At 44.0% G+C, this 17,588-nt stretch overlaps 2 protein-coding genes and 3 non-coding genes across 5 annotated transcripts; 3 read left to right on the forward strand and 2 right to left on the reverse strand.

Moving 5' to 3' along the window:
• Positions 1 to 370: 370 nt before the first annotated feature.
• Positions 371 to 1,719, reverse strand: H2AC13 (H2A clustered histone 13). Its single transcript, XM_055407023.2, has one exon. It carries the CDS (start codon positions 1,702 to 1,704, stop codon positions 1,312 to 1,314), a length of 393 nt encoding a protein of 130 aa, XP_055262998.2. The 5' UTR covers positions 1,705 to 1,719; the 3' UTR covers positions 371 to 1,311.
• Positions 1,720 to 1,999: 280 nt separating this feature from the next.
• Positions 2,000 to 2,462, forward strand: LOC129543745 (histone H2B type 1-C/E/F/G/I). The gene has a single exon (XM_055407035.2). The coding sequence runs from the start codon at positions 2,013 to 2,015 to the stop codon at positions 2,391 to 2,393; it is 381 nt and encodes a 126-aa protein (XP_055263010.1). The 5' UTR covers positions 2,000 to 2,012; the 3' UTR covers positions 2,394 to 2,462.
• Positions 2,463 to 5,664: 3,202 nt separating this feature from the next.
• Positions 5,665 to 5,737, reverse strand: TRNAM-CAU (transfer RNA methionine (anticodon CAU)). Its single transcript has one exon. It is a non-coding gene; the product is annotated as a tRNA-Met (tRNA).
• A 3,196-nt stretch (positions 5,738 to 8,933) lies between these two features.
• On the forward strand, positions 8,934 to 9,005 carry TRNAQ-UUG (transfer RNA glutamine (anticodon UUG)). The gene has a single exon. It is a non-coding gene; the product is annotated as a tRNA-Gln (tRNA).
• A 4,092-nt stretch (positions 9,006 to 13,097) lies between these two features.
• Positions 13,098 to 13,169, forward strand: TRNAQ-CUG (transfer RNA glutamine (anticodon CUG)). The gene has a single exon. It is a non-coding gene; the product is annotated as a tRNA-Gln (tRNA).
• Positions 13,170 to 17,588: the final 4,419 nt, after the last annotated feature.

Consider the following 17,588-nt stretch of genomic DNA (forward strand, 5'->3'; position numbering starts at 1 on the left):
ACTGATGTGAAATTAGCGATGCCGAAAGCTCGGCTTCTCTGTACATAAGTACAGAACTGAATCTCGGAGACAGTTTTGGGTGAAGTTCAGTTCAGTTCAGTTCAGTTCAGTCGCTCAGTCGTGTCCGACTCTCCGCGACCCCATGAATCACAGCACGCCAGGCCTCCCTGTCCATCACCAACTCCCGGAGTACACTCAAACTCATGTCCACAGAGTCGGTGATGCCATCCAGCCATCTCATCCTCCGTCGTCCCCTTCTCCTCCTGCCCCCAACCTTTCCCAGCATCAGTCTTTTCCAGTGAGTCAACTCGTCGCATAGGTGAAGTAGAAGTTTTATTCCTTTGCCATGCAAAAGGAGACAAAGCGGGCTCTTGTCTCAAAGTGAAGTCTCTCAGTCGTGTCCGACTCTTTGTGACTCCATGGACTGTAGCCTACCAGGCTCCTCCGTCCATGGGATTTTCCAGGCAAGAATACTGGAGCGAGTTGCCATTTCCATCACCAGATCTTCCGGATCCAGGGGTTGAATCCGGATCTCCCCCATTGTAGGCAGATGCTTTTCCGTCTGAGCCACCAGGTAAACTTGTCTCAAAAAACCGTCCCAACCTGGGAAGATTTGAAAAGGAGTTTTCTACTACTTCTAAAGGACATGGTTGCTCACAAAGTTAGGGTGTATCAGGTGGTCAGGTCTCCTAATGATGAGCTTCTCTGTTCCCTCCAATCTTGCCTCAGGTGGTATTTAGTCTGCTCCTCCTTATACTAGCAACTGTTCAAATCTGCTATTTGGAACTCAGGGGAAGCAAGGCTGGAGTCTTGCCTACAAAAACCGAGGGAAAAGGGCCCCCATGTTTGGGAGTCCCGCAAGGCCCCACTGTTTCAGTAAGTCTTTTTCAGAAAACTGACGCCTCCAATGGCCTTTGGCCTAAGATACAGGTTTGATCTCTGGAAGCATGGAATGTCTTTAATTACTAAAACCCAAAAAGCCAAAAAAACCTTAAAACTGCCACAGAAAAGGAATAGACCTTCCATCATAACTTTTGTGCTTTCCAAATCATAATTGGCACAGGGTGGGAATATTTGAGTAAATAAATCCTCGTTTAACTGCCAATGCTGATATATAAATACATGACACACACTTTAACAAAAAGCGAGTGTCTTCCAAGTTGTCATAATATATTTATATTAAAAACTATCATCTAGGATGTAAGCTTTAAAACCTTAGTGCTCAGTTCCTCCAAGAAAACTTTAAGTGGCTCTGAAAAGAGCCTTTGGTTTGATTGAGACCTTTGAACTACTGCGAAGTAATGCAGACTTCTATTTGCCTTTAGCCTTGTGGTGGCTCTCAGTCTTCTTGGGCAGCAGCACCGCCTGGATGTTGGGCAGGACACCGCCCTGAGCGATGGTGACTTTGCCCAGCAGCTTGTTGAGCTCCTCGTCGTTGCGGATGGCCAGCTGCAAGTGACGCGGGATGATGCGCGTCTTCTTGTTGTCCCGCGCCGCGTTGCCCGCCAGCTCCAAGATCTCTGCCGTCAGGTACTCCAGCACCGCCGCCAGGTACACCGGGGCGCCGGCCCCAACCCGCTCGGCGTAGTTGCCTTTGCGGAGTAGGCGGTGAACTCTGCCCACGGGGAACTGGAGTCCTGCCCGCGAAGAGCGAGTCTTGGCCTTGGCGCGAGCTTTGCCGCCTTGTTTGCCACGTCCAGACATGATTCGGGATCAACGGTGACCGTCGAAAATGACTTAGGCGAATAGAGAAACGGAAAGTTTATAACCCCCGCTGGGCGCGAAAAGAAAGCTGTACGATTGGCTACCGTTTTAGTTTTGTTTAGACCAATGGAAATGCGACTATGCAGGATGCCTACTTTGATTGGGCGAAGCTGAGCTGTGATGTCACAGAGAAGACTCACCAATCACCAGAAACATCTACTGAGCTTCATTTGCATAAACCCTTGTCCTTAAAAAGGTGCCTTGGCGCTTTCAGCCCTTTAGTGGTTCTGTGACTGCAGTACTTCACCATGCCTGAGCCAGCGAAGTCCGCTCCGGCCCCGAAGAAGGGCTCCAAGAAGGCGGTGACCAAGGCGCAGAAGAAGGACGGCAAGAAGCGCAAGCGCAGCCGCAAGGAGAGCTACTCCGTGTACGTCTACAAGGTGCTGAAGCAGGTCCACCCCGACACCGGCATCTCGTCCAAGGCCATGGGTATCATGAACTCCTTCGTCAACGACATCTTCGAGCGCATCGCGGGCGAGGCGTCGCGCCTGGCCCACTACAACAAGCGCTCGACCATCACATCCAGGGAGATCCAGACGGCCGTGCGCCTTCTGCTGCCCGGGGAGCTGGCCAAGCATGCCGTGTCTGAGGGCACCAAGGCGGTTACCAAATACACCAGCTCCAAGTAAACGTCTCTGTTGGCCGTTTCAAACCCAAAGGCTCTTTTAAGAGCCACTTAACGTTTCCCAGAAAAGAGCCGATGCACCTTTCCTATATTTTTTTTTGGGGGGGGGGGGGGGTTGTCCTACCCCATGAGTGGCATTTTTAAAAACGTAGTTGAACGGAAATTTAAAATATCCGGGCGTTAGACAAGAAAGTTGCAGTTTTGCGAGAATTTGTTATGGAAACTAGGTTCATGTAATGCCTCCCCTCATGTTTATACTGCATAGCCATAATACCTAATAAACCTCGAAAGCAACAGTTCGAACGCTGGAGAACTCCAGAAAATCACGACACTGATTTCCTAACACCTTTATCTTTTAGTAGTAGGTTCTCAGGAAGCCCGAGATTTAAATCTATTCATTGTATATCCCTTCTTTTTGTATCATACTGCAGATCAGAATGCAGGATCTAAGGAACAAGTCTTACAGCTACACAACGTGATTGAATTGCTTTCTAACTCCTTAAAAGATAGAAAGCCCTGAGACAAACTTTTACAAGTGAGAATGGCAATACAAGTTGCATTGCAACCAACCCGACCCTTGAGAGAACGTCCACAGCGGTGACCGTCTTGCCCTTAGCATGTTGGTTATAGGGTTTGGGGTCATGTTTACTTTTTTCTAAGACTTTCAGCACCCCGCGGGTCTCTCTCTGTAGCCGAGATCAAAGATGCCTTGACCACCCCTGCAGGCCAGGCGCCGGATGGCGGGTATGGTGATGCCCTGAATGTTGGCACACAGGAACTTACGGTGGCTTACCGTAATTTATAGTCCCTCCCCGCCCTGCCACGGCTTTGACTTTTTGAGAGTATAGATAAATCGAAGTTCTAAAGTCAAAAGTGGGGTGGGGTGGGGTGGGGGTGGCGGAGATGTGCTTTCAAGGGCGAGGGTCGGGGGCGGTAAGCCAAGCCTTTAGCTGAATTTTTCGGACCAAATTGAAAACTAGAGAAATTCGGCGGGACGGATCCGCAGTTCTCGTTTCTCCCGCTTCCTGTTTCAAACAAAGGCGGAGGAGGAGATACCAGCCGAGGCTGCTCCCGAAGTAGCAGAGTTCTCTTGGGTAAGGTGAGGCTGACGGTATGGTACCCGTGGAAGGAAGAAAGGATCCTATGGATTCAGAGATGTATTGGGCACGAAAAGGAGATTGACCAGTGAACGTGGATCTCCAGTTGCTACTTGCCTAACTGCAGATGTAGACACAAGATGTAGTGAAGCTCGCAGCCTGAATTGGATTAGGAACGGAAGGACTAAGTTCTGGCCCCAGCTCCACCGCTTGTTATGTGGCCATGGAGAAATTTAACCACTCTGAGTATTCCACTCTGTGGAAGGCACTGTTCACAAACATACCATGTGCAATGCGGCATATTACAGTGTGCTAACAATGTATGCTAGATTTTGAGGACAGTTCTACGAAGTAGATACTGTCATCATCTCCATCATCTCAAGGCAAAACACAAGTAATTTACCAAAAGTCACAAAATTTTAGGGTGAATGGGATTTAGGCAGCCAAGTTTAAAATCCATGCTCTTAGCAGTAGGACCCACTGCCTGTTTTAGGTCATAATCGCCACCTCTGAAAACAAAGTGACAGTAAAGCTCTGAAACAGGACTTTGTTTTTATCAGTCACTCCGACAGCATGACTATTCATGTATTCAAAGTTATTGGGCATTAGCCATGTTTTGAGTGCTGTGCTATATTCTTAGTCCAACTAGGCCACTTCTTGACTCTTGCCACAGGCTATGTAAGGTATGGATCACCAGATCTTTCCTCTGTAAAATGTAAGTAACTCGAAAATTGCGATGATAAATTTAGAGGGAGTTTAGTAGCTCTTGGTCACTCAATGTTCTTTTGTCCTTTTCTCTCCTGTATCTGCATATGTATCGGAATAACATGAGATAATAAATATGAAGATTTTAATAAAGCCTTTTTGTTCTACTGGAAAGCTGGTAAATCAGTGGGACTCTAGCCAATTTTCTATTATTAACCACCACCCCCCCACACACACACCCTGTTGCTTTACAGTATTAACAAGCTTTCAGTAATGCTTTTTTCTTTTACCACGCTTTCCAGGTTCTAAAAGAAATCTCTGTAATAGTAAAACTGCTCAAAGTGATCAGTAAAAGTTAACTATTTCTATTCTGTCTTCTAATAATCTTCAGTGAATAACAGCAAACAACATTTTAAACATTTAAATGGGATTTGATGCCAAAGGGATTTCAAATGTTCTTGCTGCCACCAAAACCCAACTGTATTTCCTAAACCATCCTTTCATCCAGTTAACTAATAAATATTATTCAGCATCTACTATTCACTACAGGATAGTCACTGTATGCTGGGATAGGAATGGAAAATTCCAAATAAGGCTTTCTTGAACTTAATTGTCACTCACTGCTGGTGGCTTTGAAAGCTGGGAGAACTTTCACACAGGGAAAGTGGGCGGTATCCATCATATTTAAAAACACACTTATCTCTGCTCTCAGCAACCTCATCTCTAGTCTAGGAATTTACCATTTTTTGAAAATGTGAAAAATGACATGTTGCAGAGTTTTCCAAGCGGCCCAGTTTGTAGTACCAAAGACTAGAAGTAATCTGAATGGTGAAGAATAAAGTAAAACATTACAGTATATCATTCTACCTGCAGGTAAAAACAAATCTGAAGGCTCTTTTGCATAATATTAGTAGCAATATTTACTGCTTAGAGTGTGCCAGATAATGTCCTAAAACTTTCCTTCTGTGCTTTGCAGCGACCGACTCTGCGACCCTTTGAACTGTAGCCCACCAGATTCCTCTGTCCATGGGACATTTCAAGCAAGAATACTGGAATAGGTTGCCATTTCCTTCTTCAAGGGATCTTCCCTACCCAGGGATGAAACTCACGGTCTCCTGTGTCCCCTGCATTGCAGGCAGATTCCTTACCTGCTGAGCCATAGAGGAAATCCCAAAAGGTCCTTGTATACATTAAATCACTTATTCTTTATAACGATATTACAGATTATAAAATATAGGTCCAGAGAGGATGAAAAACTTACCTGTAAATGTACAGCTCATAACAGTCGTGCCGCCCCACTCTTAGCGACCCTGTAGACCGTGGTCCACCAGGCTCCCTGTCCATGAAAACTTCCAGGCAAGAATACTGGAGTGAGTTGCCGTTTCCTTCTCCAGGAGATCTTCCACACTCAGGTTGTGAGCCTTGCGTCTCCGGAGAAGCCTTAAAAACAAAACAAACAAACAAACAAAAAACTGCCCCCTCTGAGGTTCGAACTCAGGACCTTCAGATTATGAGACTGACGCGCTGCCTGCTGCGCTAAGGAGGCAGATACATCTATTTTTGACTATTCAAAAGTAGTCTAGCTTCAAAATCCGTGTTTGTAACCACTCTGTGGCTTCCTCAAATATTGATAGGTGATGATCTCCATGATTTACCGTCAAGTGCCAAACGCAAGACACAGGCTAATACGCAATAGATTTTTGTATACATAGGTTTGTATGAATCTAAAATATCTCCAGAAGACTACTACACAAATTGCTAATATTGGTGATTTTTTTTCAGAAAGGATACTGGATAGCCTAGGAGCAGGGATGGATAGAAAATCTTTTTTGATTGTGATGTTTTTATGCACTTTCAATTTTTAGTCATATGTGCACATTGTCCATAAACAAACAAATGAAAAATAATAAGATAATAAATGCTTAAGTAGAGATGTACATGGAAAACCCAAGGGGCAAAGAATAAATAATAGTTACCAGCAGAGGGGAGTGGTGTACAAAACAGCATTCTGGGCAGATGAAGTAAGAATGTAGGTATCACATTCAAGGCACTGGGAATGTTGGTGGGACTAATGTCTACAGGAGGGGGCAAAAGGGAGCAGCACAAAGGGTTGAGCAAGCAGTCTGAATGTTACACCAAGAGCTTCATTCTGCATCATGAGCACGCTTCACAAAACAATGATAGGACTTCAGTATAAAACCTCTAGGTATGAACTATGGAGAGTTTATCAAATAAGATTCTGAAATAGTCATGATTCTAGATGCCAGTTTAACACTGTATGGTCATTTAAATGAAGCAGACTCTCACATTATTTGTTAAATTATCTAGCAGGCATAGATGTTTATTTTTCTGAGCATGATGGAGACAGAGAAAATACCACTAATCCATTAGGAAACTAGTAGTCCTTTTCTTAACCAGTTAAAAAGAGATGTCAAATACAGCATTCTTACCTTTGCAACCAGAGAATCAGAATTGCAAACTGCATTGATCTATATTTAAGGACTCTGCAATAATGTCTAATTTTTGGACTTCATGGACCTGTCTCTTACAAATCAAGTGACACTCACACATTTGTATTAGCTGAGAACAGACAGTGGTTTCAAATACTGGGACAGAATTTCATATTGGGCAGGAGAAAGGGAATCTAACAACACATTAAGTCACTTTTTTACAGTCAGATAATTAATAAATTAATAAAATTCTTAATATGTCAACACTTTAATAGGTGATGTGGATAAAAGTAAAGAAAGGAAAGAGGACGTTGGGAAAGGTAATTTTAAGGAAGGCACGTGGACAAGGCCTCACAGAGGAGTCATTGGCATAAAGTGATGAGTCACTACCTGGGGGAATCTGTTCCAGGCAAAAGGAACAAGTACCCAAACCAGGTCCCTGCTTAGTGTGTTTTGGGAACTGCCAAAGGCTGTTGTGGCTGGAGCAGAGGGAGCCATGGGATGAGAAGTTTTGACTTCTCATCCTTTTCTCTTTGTTCAACTTAATTTCTGCATAGAGCCTCAACAACCTGCAAGTTTTCTAGATAGCTGCTGAAAAAAAATACCCTGCAAAGCAAGAGAAAAATCACTCCATCTCTGTTAAGATCTACATCTAGAAAAACAAACAATAAAATTGTTATAAAACCATTCCTGAAGAGGTGGGTTCTACCAAAGGAGTCTTGTTCTCAGCCATACCCCAGCATCAAGCCCAGAGCCTAGAATGTACACTGAGTCAATGACATGCCAACCAGTGTCTTTTTACAGCTTAATATAACGAAAGGACACAGCACTTAGATGGTTATCTAAAGAGGGGAGTTTTCTTATCTTTAATCACCCCACTCTCACAAGACCCCACACAAACCCGCCAATTTTGTGAACAAACATTAGTTTTGAAAATATATAACAAACAAATTGGCCCATAGGAAGACACTGATGTTCACATTACTCATGGTGGCAAAATATTGGGGACACTCTCATTGAGCAAAACTAAGAGATTAGGTCAAGACAATTCCTGTTTCTAGACCTGTTCAGGTTACTGTTCCTGCATGCTAAACAGCCCAAACTTGATGGCATAAAGCATTTTATTACTCTTCATGGATTCTGTGGTCAGGAATTAGGTCAGAGCACAGCTGCAATGGCTATCAGCTCTAAGATGTCTGGAGCTTTAGGCAGAAGATCATTGACTTGTGATTTACGGGACAACTGCTGAGGGCTGCTGCTGCTGCTGCTGCTAAGTCACTTCAGTCGTGTCCGATTCTGTGTGACCCCATAGATGGAAGCCCACCAGGCTCCCCCATCCCTGGGATTCTCCAGGCAAGAACACTGGAGTGGGTTGCCATTTCCTTCAATGTGTGAAAGTGAAAAGTGAAAGTGAAGTTCCTCAGTCGTGTCCGACCCTTAGCAACCCCACGGACTGCAGCCTACCAGGCTCCTCCATCCATGGGATTTTCTAGGCAAGAGTACTGGAGTGGCTTGCCATTGCCTTCTCCACTGCTGAGGGCTAGAATTATCTAAAAGCATCTTCACTCGCTTGTCTGGCAATTGACACTGGCTGTGGGCTAGGACTAACATTCAGAGCGCTTTTTTTTTTTTTTTGCCACTCAACTTGTGGTATCTTTTTCCCTGACAAGAGATCCAATCTGGCTGCACACCAATGAAAGTGCAGAGTCCCACTGGATGACCAGGGAATGCCCAGCCTGAACACTTTTATGTAATCTGGGTCCCTAACTGTGTGGTGGCTTCAGAATGGTCAGACGTCTCATACATTCCAAAAAGGAGTGTCCCAGGACACTTAACCAGAAGCTGTGACATCCTATCTCAGAATAAAAGTCATAATCTGAACAACGTCCCACACAGCACTGCCAGTTGTATATGAGAAGATGATTAAGTGAGAGGGTACAAAGGTGGAAGCAGGGACTTTTCACCCTTAGAAAAGATCCTTGAAAATCCAGATGAAAATGTTTTACAAAAGTCATGCTGTCCTAAGGATAATTCTTGGTATAGGAATGTCCTGAGCATCACTGGACTCCCAGCATCTGGCCCTGACCTGAAAACCAGTTGTGCCACTAAACCACTGAGACAACCAAAACACCCACACATTTTCAAACTTACCCCTCCAGAAGGTACAATTTTGTTGGGGGTTTGTTGCGGGGGGCGGGGGGATCACGTTGTTTAAATTTTGGTAACTGGCATCTAGTGTCTCAAAAATGAATATTTGCCACAAGGGATACCTTTTCAATACTTTCTCTTGTGGGCCCCATGGTGTAATGGTTAGCACTCTGGACTTTGAATCCAGCGATCCGAGTTCAAATCTCGGTGGGACCTTCCCTGTTGTCTCCGCTTTCATTTTTACTTCTGCAATCTCCTCCCTTAACCCAGCCTTTTCCCTTGTAATTCAATCCACCAAGCGTCAGTCTTACGAGCAATAGTAACAGAGTCTTCTTCAATGGGAAGTCGGAGCCCACCGGCTGCTGAACGAAGCTGTGATCAGAATCCCGCACCGCCAGGACAAGCCGCCCGTCCTAAAACCCGTGCCCAGGTCTGCCCAGGTCCGGATGCCGAGGCTCCGTCTCTCTGCTGTCTCCCTTTGCTTTATTCCTAGAAAGAAGTCTGTGTGAGCAGGCAAAAGAACTTTGTTTTTGAAAGAATGGCCACTTTACCTTAAAACTGGAAAAGGGAGTCTAAACTGAGACGTGATAAATTTGTGATTAGAAGGCGGTAAACACGGGGCGGTTCTGTTCTCTCTCGCGGCGGGGCTCTTCACAGAGGGCGCTCAGAGGAGGCGTCTGAGCCCACAGGAGCAGAGCACGATAGACGGACTAGCAGTACGGGCCCTTAACACTTTCAGGCCATCTCTTCCCGTCATAACTGCAAATCCCTTCAATTCTTACTTAGACTTACGCTAAGAATACCTCTGCACAAAGTTGATCTTGTGGGACTGTTCTTCAAACTGTGGGCAGCAACCCATGAGTGAGCAGCCCTTTCTATCACCTTTGAGAATTCCAGTACAGGACAAGTTATTTCCACTTTGCTGGGGGCAGCTCCCCACATTTTCATGACTGTTGAAACCTAACCTGCCCACACCTCCAACCTCGTTTGTCACTGTTCCTGTCACATTCATCTCTCCAAAATATCTTCTAGTCACAGGCCATGATACAATTATTTCTACCATCTTCTTTTCCTTTCCGTATTTACTACCAGCAAAACGTTTATGCCATTTTGCCCCCAGTTCTGATTGTCTATTCATTCCTCAGATATTAACTTAGACCTTTCAACCCTTCTTACCTAGGCCTTCATTGGCTCCCTTTATCTAGGCTCGCATGCTCCATCTGTGTTTCCTCAGCACCCAAAAGTCCCCATCTCCTACCACCTCACAGTTTTAATTGCTTGTTGAATAAACCCTCCCTCCTGCTCTAGACAGAAGATCTCCTAGGGGAGAGACCAGTACTGTGGCCTTGTCCACCTTTCACTTCTTAGTCCCACAATCCATGGCTCCTGTTAGGAGTTTAAAAATGTTGAGTGCAGAGTTCCCTGGCAGCCTAGTGGTTAGAATTTCAAGCTATCCCTGGTTGGGGAACTGAGATCCCATAAGATATATGGCCAAAAGAAAAGACAAAAAAATAAATAAATAAATAAGTAAAGAGAAAAGAAAAACTTTCTGAATGCATAAAGTTTCACCTAATCTGATTTGATCATCCCAGAACCCAAGGTAGCTTGTGTCCATGTTTGGTTCCAAAACAGTCTGCTCTGCTTTTTCCCAAAATTCTTCTCACTCTTTTCCTTCAATGATCCCAAGTCTACAGTAAACTCTAAGAACCAGACTTTGCCCAGGACTGGAGCAGAAACTTCCCTGAAGGTGAATGTCAGCCATGATTTTGTCTTAATGAGGTCACAGCAATAGCTCAATTTGGAGTTGAGGAAGGATATGTAACAGGAGCACCGAATTTTGCACTTTTGAATGAGAATTTGAAAAGAAAGTCTGTTTTGACTACATGCTTTCCCTGTCATCCTAAAGTCTGGATGTGCCTACTTTTGGTTATCTATTGGCTAGAGGGAGGCCAGTGCCTACCGTGGGCCTAGCCTCTGAAAAGCGCTAATTACACATTTGTCATCCAGTTGGAGATTTTTGAACGCTGCACAGAAGGCGAGGATTTAATCTGAAAACGTTCTTTTTCCCTTTCTGGGGATGCAGGAAGAAGACTTTAGCCTCTGAACACTGCACTTTACTCATTCCTTACTCGAAGGGCTTCATTTGCTGTCCTCATCACAGTTCACCTGAGGGCGTGAGTCTGGGAAAGCTGTAGGATGTGGCCCTGGAGAAGTACAGGCCTTTTCTCTGCTACACGGGGCACCGCTGCTGCACGGGTCGAGGCCTCTTCCTCACGCGGTGCACTTTTGTTAACGTATCAGGAACCACGCAGAGTTAAGGCCATTGGGACTATTCTCTGGAGCTCTGGAAAATGTCAGCGGGCTGGTGTGTCCGTTGCTGACTAAGTTATGCGGAGGGAAGAGGAATCTACCCGGGTTCTCCCCGCTCAGGTTTAAAAGCGTCTCCTTTGTAAGGACATTTTTCTTGTACCCACCAGGTTTTGACAGTTTAGGATCTCCAATGGAGGATCTTTAACCTCTCTTCTGAGGGTCTTCTACCCACTCAATGCAAACAACGAACAGTCCTTGGCCATTCTTCACCTGTTCTAGATGAAAACTCCCAACCCGGCATTCCAGAAAGGAACCAATTTAAAGATTTTGTCCAGTATGAGCCACTCTGAAAAAAATCCTTCTGTAAAGAAATCCTGCAAGAAACCTGGCCTATTGTTTTTGGTGATTCCCACTCCCCCACCCCTCCTCCAGGAAGTGGGAGTTGCGCTTCACAGTCTATATCCACTAGAGGCGCACTCTCCCCGAAACCCGCCTCCAGTTTAAAATCTGAAATCCTGGAACGCAATACCAATCTACAAATCATGAACGTATTTCAGCTAGGTCAGTCTCATCCGACGGGCGTCGAATTCCAGGAAACTACTTGGAGCAAAGCTAGGCTCCCCAGTACCGCTAAAGAAATCGCTGGGTACTCATTGCTAAACTTGGGCTGGATATCTTTGCGCTCTGAGCCCACGAAAAGCCAGGCCGAGGAGTTAGTGAAGATTAGGATGCGGCTCAGAATATTCACCAAGACCCATCACAGAAACTGATTGTCTTGCAGGTTTTCACCAAGTGTGGACGCCGATGTGTGTGCGGGAAACAGATGCGGCAGCAGGGAAACCTTCTCTGTGTCTATTTGGGAGTCTCTGCAATGGCAAGCCACTCCAGTACTCTTGCCTAGAAAATCCCATGGATGGAGGAGCCTGGTGGGCTGCAGTCCGTGGGGTCGCTAAGGGTCGGACACGACTGAGCGACTTCACTTTGACTTTTCACTTTCACACATTGGAGAAGGAAATGGCAACCCACTCCAGTGTTCTTGCCTGGAGAATCCCAGGGACGGGGGGAACTTGGTGGGCTTCCGTCTATGGGCTCACACAGAGTCGGACACGACTGAAGTGACGCAGCAGCAGCAGCGTATTTGTGAAAGTAGGACCGTGGGGCTGGACTCGGTCCTAGGAAGACTCCCGAGGGCCTTTCCTTCCCTTTTCCCCTCACCTTCCCGGCTCCGCCTTGTGCTCCCAGGGCTGCAGGGATCTTACTCCAATCGCATCTTCCAAGCATGTTTAATCCAATTTTTCTTAAATGTCAGTGTCTCGTCTGCGACTCTGGTAAATCTTTCCATAACGCGTCAGCAAAAGAGGTATTCAATTCACTTGCTCAGTCGTGTCCGACTCTGCCACCAGCACGCCAGCCTTCCCAGTCCATCACCAACTCCCGGAGCTTGCTCAAACACAATCGAGTCCGTGATGCCATCCAACCATCTCATCCTCTGTCGTCCCCTTCTCCTTCTGCCTTCAATCTTTCCAGCATCAGGGTCTTTTCCAAAGAGTCAGTTCTTTGCATCAGCTGGCCGAAGTGTTGGAACTTCAGCTTACCACCCTAGAAAAAGACGATTTTCCGTGAAGTAATAGAATCTGAGAGAGAAGCGTCACCAGGTCCCTGCCTCAGGTTATTCACCTGTAAAATAGCGATAATGATCCCCATCTCGTAGGACAACTGTGAGCCTTGGGTGAAGTAACAGTACAAAACGGTTGTCATAAAACCGAGCACTCCGTGGGAATGGGTGGGTGGAAAGGAGGATTCCTAACATTAGGGAGGCAATGTTTTCCAGTAGAGTCTGGCTTAGAAGCTAGATACAGGAATGTGACAAGTAAGGGTTCATGACTTAATCCTAGAGGAAATGCAAAATGTATTTCTACCCTTTAGAAAACCACATCAAGGTTTTTAGGGAGGAAGAATTATATCACCAAAGAATAGAAAAGATAATTATTTAGGACAGGCCCCATGGTGTAATGGTTAGCGCTCTGGACTCTGAATCCAGCGATCCGAGTTCAAATCTCGGTGGGACCTGTAGAAGGTCTGTTTTTATCTGATTTCACATCCCCTCTCTGTAAATTTCTGATAACATTTATTTCTGTGGAAGTCTTCTCATTGCAACCTCTGGAAGCTTTCACCCGCAGACACAAGGCCTAGGAAAAAAGTGCTATCCCTCTTACTAAGTTCAAACACAAATTTTCTTTTCATATACCAAATGCTTCTCAAAAATTATATCTTTACTTTTTATTGGTCACTTGCTACTATTAAACTTGAAAACAACTCAAACTGAGGGGGAGACCCTTGAAATACAAAACACACACCAGAAATAGTTAAAATTATATTCATCTTTTACTATATTTTTCTGTTTCAGAGTAATATAATAATCAGTCACAGCGTTTAAGCATAGAAAAATGCAATATGGAGGGATAAAATTTCATGGTAGCTATAAAATAGAAATACCTTTGAAAGAGGAAAAGAATTCATGAACACCGTTTGACTTGTATTCTTTTAAAGGATGCTGCTGCTGCTAAATCACTTCAGTTGTGTCCGACTCTGTGTGACCCCATTGCTCTTGCTCTTGGGTACCAATGGATAAAATTCAGTGATGGACTGGACTATTTTAATGTTCAAATTTTACCAATTACATTGTAAAAATCTTGACAATTATATTCTTTAGGATGATTTAAACTTATGAAGAAACAATTTAGAAGACCACTGGAAGGCAATGTGAGAGCATCAGAATATTAAGACAATTCATGAAGACTCTAAGAAATGAAGATAGCTTAAGGATACTGTCCTAGGTTAAAACAATGAAGTGATAAACCAAAGCAGCCCACTCACCATCATCTCATTCTTAGACCCATTTATTTCTAATTTTCAGGTGGATTTATTTCTTATGTGAATTTGCCATTTAAGATCACTTACTATTTTTGTAGGCTTTCACCAAAGCGTATTTTTACTAAGCCTTAGTTACTCAAACATTTCTTATGCTACGGTTTCCAAGTAAATATTTTTTTCTTCTGAGTTTTCTTATTAATTGCAACTGCATGCTTTATTATTTTATATTTTCTATTTAAATCACTAATCAATCTGAAATGTGATTTGTTACTTGTTGAAGGTAAATGTTCATCTCTGTTTTCTACCATAGGCAAAGTTAGTTATGTCATCACAGTTTATTTTAAAATTATCTTTGCCTACCTATTGAATTGAAATATCAACTTTGTCACTTATTAATGTCTATATTATTTTATCTATTTTATAAATTTATTTCCCTTTATGTATACTTAGGACAATGCTAGGATCTTCTGATTAGATTTTATTTTAATACATTTTACTGCCCATAAAGCATTCTTCTCCTAGGGCATTTGGCATTTTCAGGTGAAGGGGAATAAGAAGATAAAGAAGGGGAGGTTGGAGATTCGAATAATGTTTCATTTTGTAATTTCAAGCTTCTGGTAAAAGTTGAGAACACATTGAATAAGCATACATATAAACCAGATATCCTGGAGTACAGAAATCTCAGGAGTTAGGTTTCAGTCCTTTGGATCTCTATTTAGTTATCTTACTTACAGTAAACGTGCTGGTGCCATTAAACACTGTCTTTTCCTTGGTGAACCCTGCAGGCTTTGAAGGGATCCAGAAAATAAAAATTATAGGTCATAAAGGTTTCAGCATGTGTTTGAGATATCTAAGATGTGATAAAGCATAGTTTCTCTCTTTCAGTGAAACTATAAGCCATGCTGTGTAGGGCCACCCAAGATGGACAGGTCATGGTGAAGAGTTCTGACAAAACATGGTCCACTGGAGAAGGCAATGGCAAACCACTTCAGTAGTCTTGCCTTGAGAACCCCATGAACAGTATGAAAAGGCAAAAATATAAGACACTGAAAGATGAACTCCCCAGGTCAGTACCTCCAATATGCTATTGGAGATCAGCGGAGAACTAACTCCATAAAGAATGAAGAGACGGAGCCAAAGCAAAAACAACACCCAGTTGTGGATGTGACTGGTGATGGAAGTAAAGTCTGACGCTGCAAAGAGCAATATTGCATAGGAACCTAGAATGTTAGGTCTGTGAATCAAGGCAAATTGGCATCAAGCAAACAGGAGAAGGCAAGAGTGAACATCGACATTTTAGGAATCAAGGAACTAAAATGGACTGGAATGGGTGAATTTAACTCAGATGACCATTATATCTACTACTGTGGGCAGGAATCCCTTGGAAGAAATGGAGAGCCATCATAGTCAATGAAAGAGTCCAAAATGCAGTACGTGGATGCAATATCAAAAACGACAGAATGATCTCTGTTCATTTCCAAGGAAAACCATTCAATATTACGTTAATTCAAGTCTATGCCCCGACCAGTAACGGTGAAGAAGCTGAAGTTGAACAGTTCTATGACGACCTACAAGACCTTCTAGAACTAACACCCCCCAAAAGATGTCCTTTTCATCATAGTGGACTGGAATGCAAAAGTAGGAAGTCAAGAGACACCTGGAGTAACAGGCAAATTTGGCCTTGGAGTACAAAATGAAGCAGGGCAAAGGCTAACGGAGTTTTGCCAAGAGAACGCACTGGTCATAGCAAACATCATTTTCCAACAACACAAGAGACGACTCTACATATGGACATTACCAGATGATCAATACCATAATCAGATTGATTATATTCTTTGCAGCCAAAGACGAAGAAGCTCTACACAGTCAGCAAAAACAATATCAGGAACTGACTGTGGCTCGGATCATGAACTCCTTATTGCCAAATTCAGATTTAAATAGAAGAAAGTAGGGAAAACCACTAGACCATTCAGGTCAGTTCAGTTCAGTTCAGTCGCTCAGTTGTGTCCGACTCTCTGCGATCCCATGAATCACAGCACGCCAGGCCTCCCTGTCCATCACCAACTCCCGGAGTTCACTCAAACTCATGTCCATCGAGTCGGTGATGCCATCCAGCCATCTCATTCTTCGTCGTCCCCTTCTCCTCCTGCCCCCAACCTTTCCTAGGATCAGAGTCTTTTTCAGTAAGTCAACTCGTCGCATGAGGTGGCCAAAGTATTGCAGTTTCAGCTTTAGCATCAGTCCTTCCAATGAACACCCAGGATTGATCTCCTTTAGAATGGACTGGTTGGATCTCCTTGCTGTCCAAGGGACTCTCAAGAGTCTTCTCCAGCACCACAATTCAAAAGCATCAATTCTTCGGCGATCAGCTTTCTTCACAGTCCAACTCTCACATCCATACATAACCACGGGAAAAACCATAGCCTTGACTAGACGGACCTTGGTTGGCAAAGTAATGTCTCTGCTTTTTAATACACTATCAAGGTTGGTCATAACTTTCCTTCCAAGGAGTAAGCGTCTTTTAATTTCATGGCTGCAATCAGCATCTGCAGTGATTTTGGAGCCCCCAAAAATAAAGTCTGACACAGTTTCCACTGTTTTTCCTTCTATTTCCCATGAAGTGATGGAACCAGATGCCATGATCTTTGTTTTCTGAATGTTGAGCTTCAAGCCAACCTTTTCACTCTCCTCTTTCACTTTCATCAAGAGGCTTTTGAGCTCCTCTTCACTTTCTGCCATAAGGGTAGTGTCATCTGCATATCTGAGGTTATTGATATTTCTCCCAGCAATCTTGACTCCAGCTTGTGCTTCTTCCAGCCCAGCGTTCCTCATGATGTACTCTGCATATAAGTTAAATAAGCAAGGTGACAATATACAGCCTTGACACACTCCTTTTCCTATTTGGAACCAGTCTGTTGTTCCATGTCCAGTTCTGACTGTTGCTTCCTGACCTGCATACAGGTTTCTCAAGAGGCAGGTCAGGTGGTCTGGTATTCCCATCTCTTTCAGAATTTTCCACAGTTGATTGTAATCCACACAGTCAAAGGCTTTGGCATAGTCAATGAAGCAGAAATAGATGTTTTTCTGGAACTCTCTTGCTTTCTCCATGATCCAGCGGATGTTGGCAATTTGATCTCTGGTGCCTCTGCCTTTTCTAAAACCTGCTTGAACATCTGGGAGTTCTCGGTTCACATATTGCTGAAGCCTGGCTTGGAGAATTTTGAGCATGACTTTACTAGCGTGTGAGATGAGTGCAATTGTGCGGTAGTTTGAGCATTCTTTGGCATTGCCTTTCTTTGGGATTGGAATGAAGACTGACCTCTTCCAGTCCTGTGGCCAGCGCTGAGTTTTCCAAATTTGCTGGCATATTAATTGCAGCACTTTCACAGCATCATCTTTCACGATTTGAAGTAGTTCAACTGGAATTCCATCACCTCCACTAGCTTTGTTCGTAGTGATGCTTTCTAAGGCCCACTTGACTTCACATTCCAAGTTGTCTGGCTCTAGGTCAGTGATCACGTTATCGTGACTATCTTGGTCGTGAAGATCTTTTTTGTACAGTTCTTCTGTGTATTCTTGCCACCTCTTCTTAATATCTTCTGCTTCTGTTAGGTC

Source organism: Moschus berezovskii, chromosome 23, assembly GCF_049115385.1.
Source record: "Moschus berezovskii isolate FMDL1 chromosome 23, NW_MosBer_1.0, whole genome shotgun sequence".
Lineage (NCBI taxonomy): Eukaryota > Metazoa > Chordata > Mammalia > Artiodactyla > Moschidae > Moschus > Moschus berezovskii.

What these genes read in the sequence shown, in the direction of transcription:
- H2AC13 (XM_055407023.2), bottom strand. Translation starts at nt 1,704, where the DNA reads ATGTCTGGACGTGGCAAACAAGGCGGCAAAGCTCGCGCCAAGGCCAAG.
- LOC129543745 (XM_055407035.2), top strand. Translation starts at nt 2,013, where the DNA reads ATGCCTGAGCCAGCGAAGTCCGCTCCGGCCCCGAAGAAGGGCTCCAAG.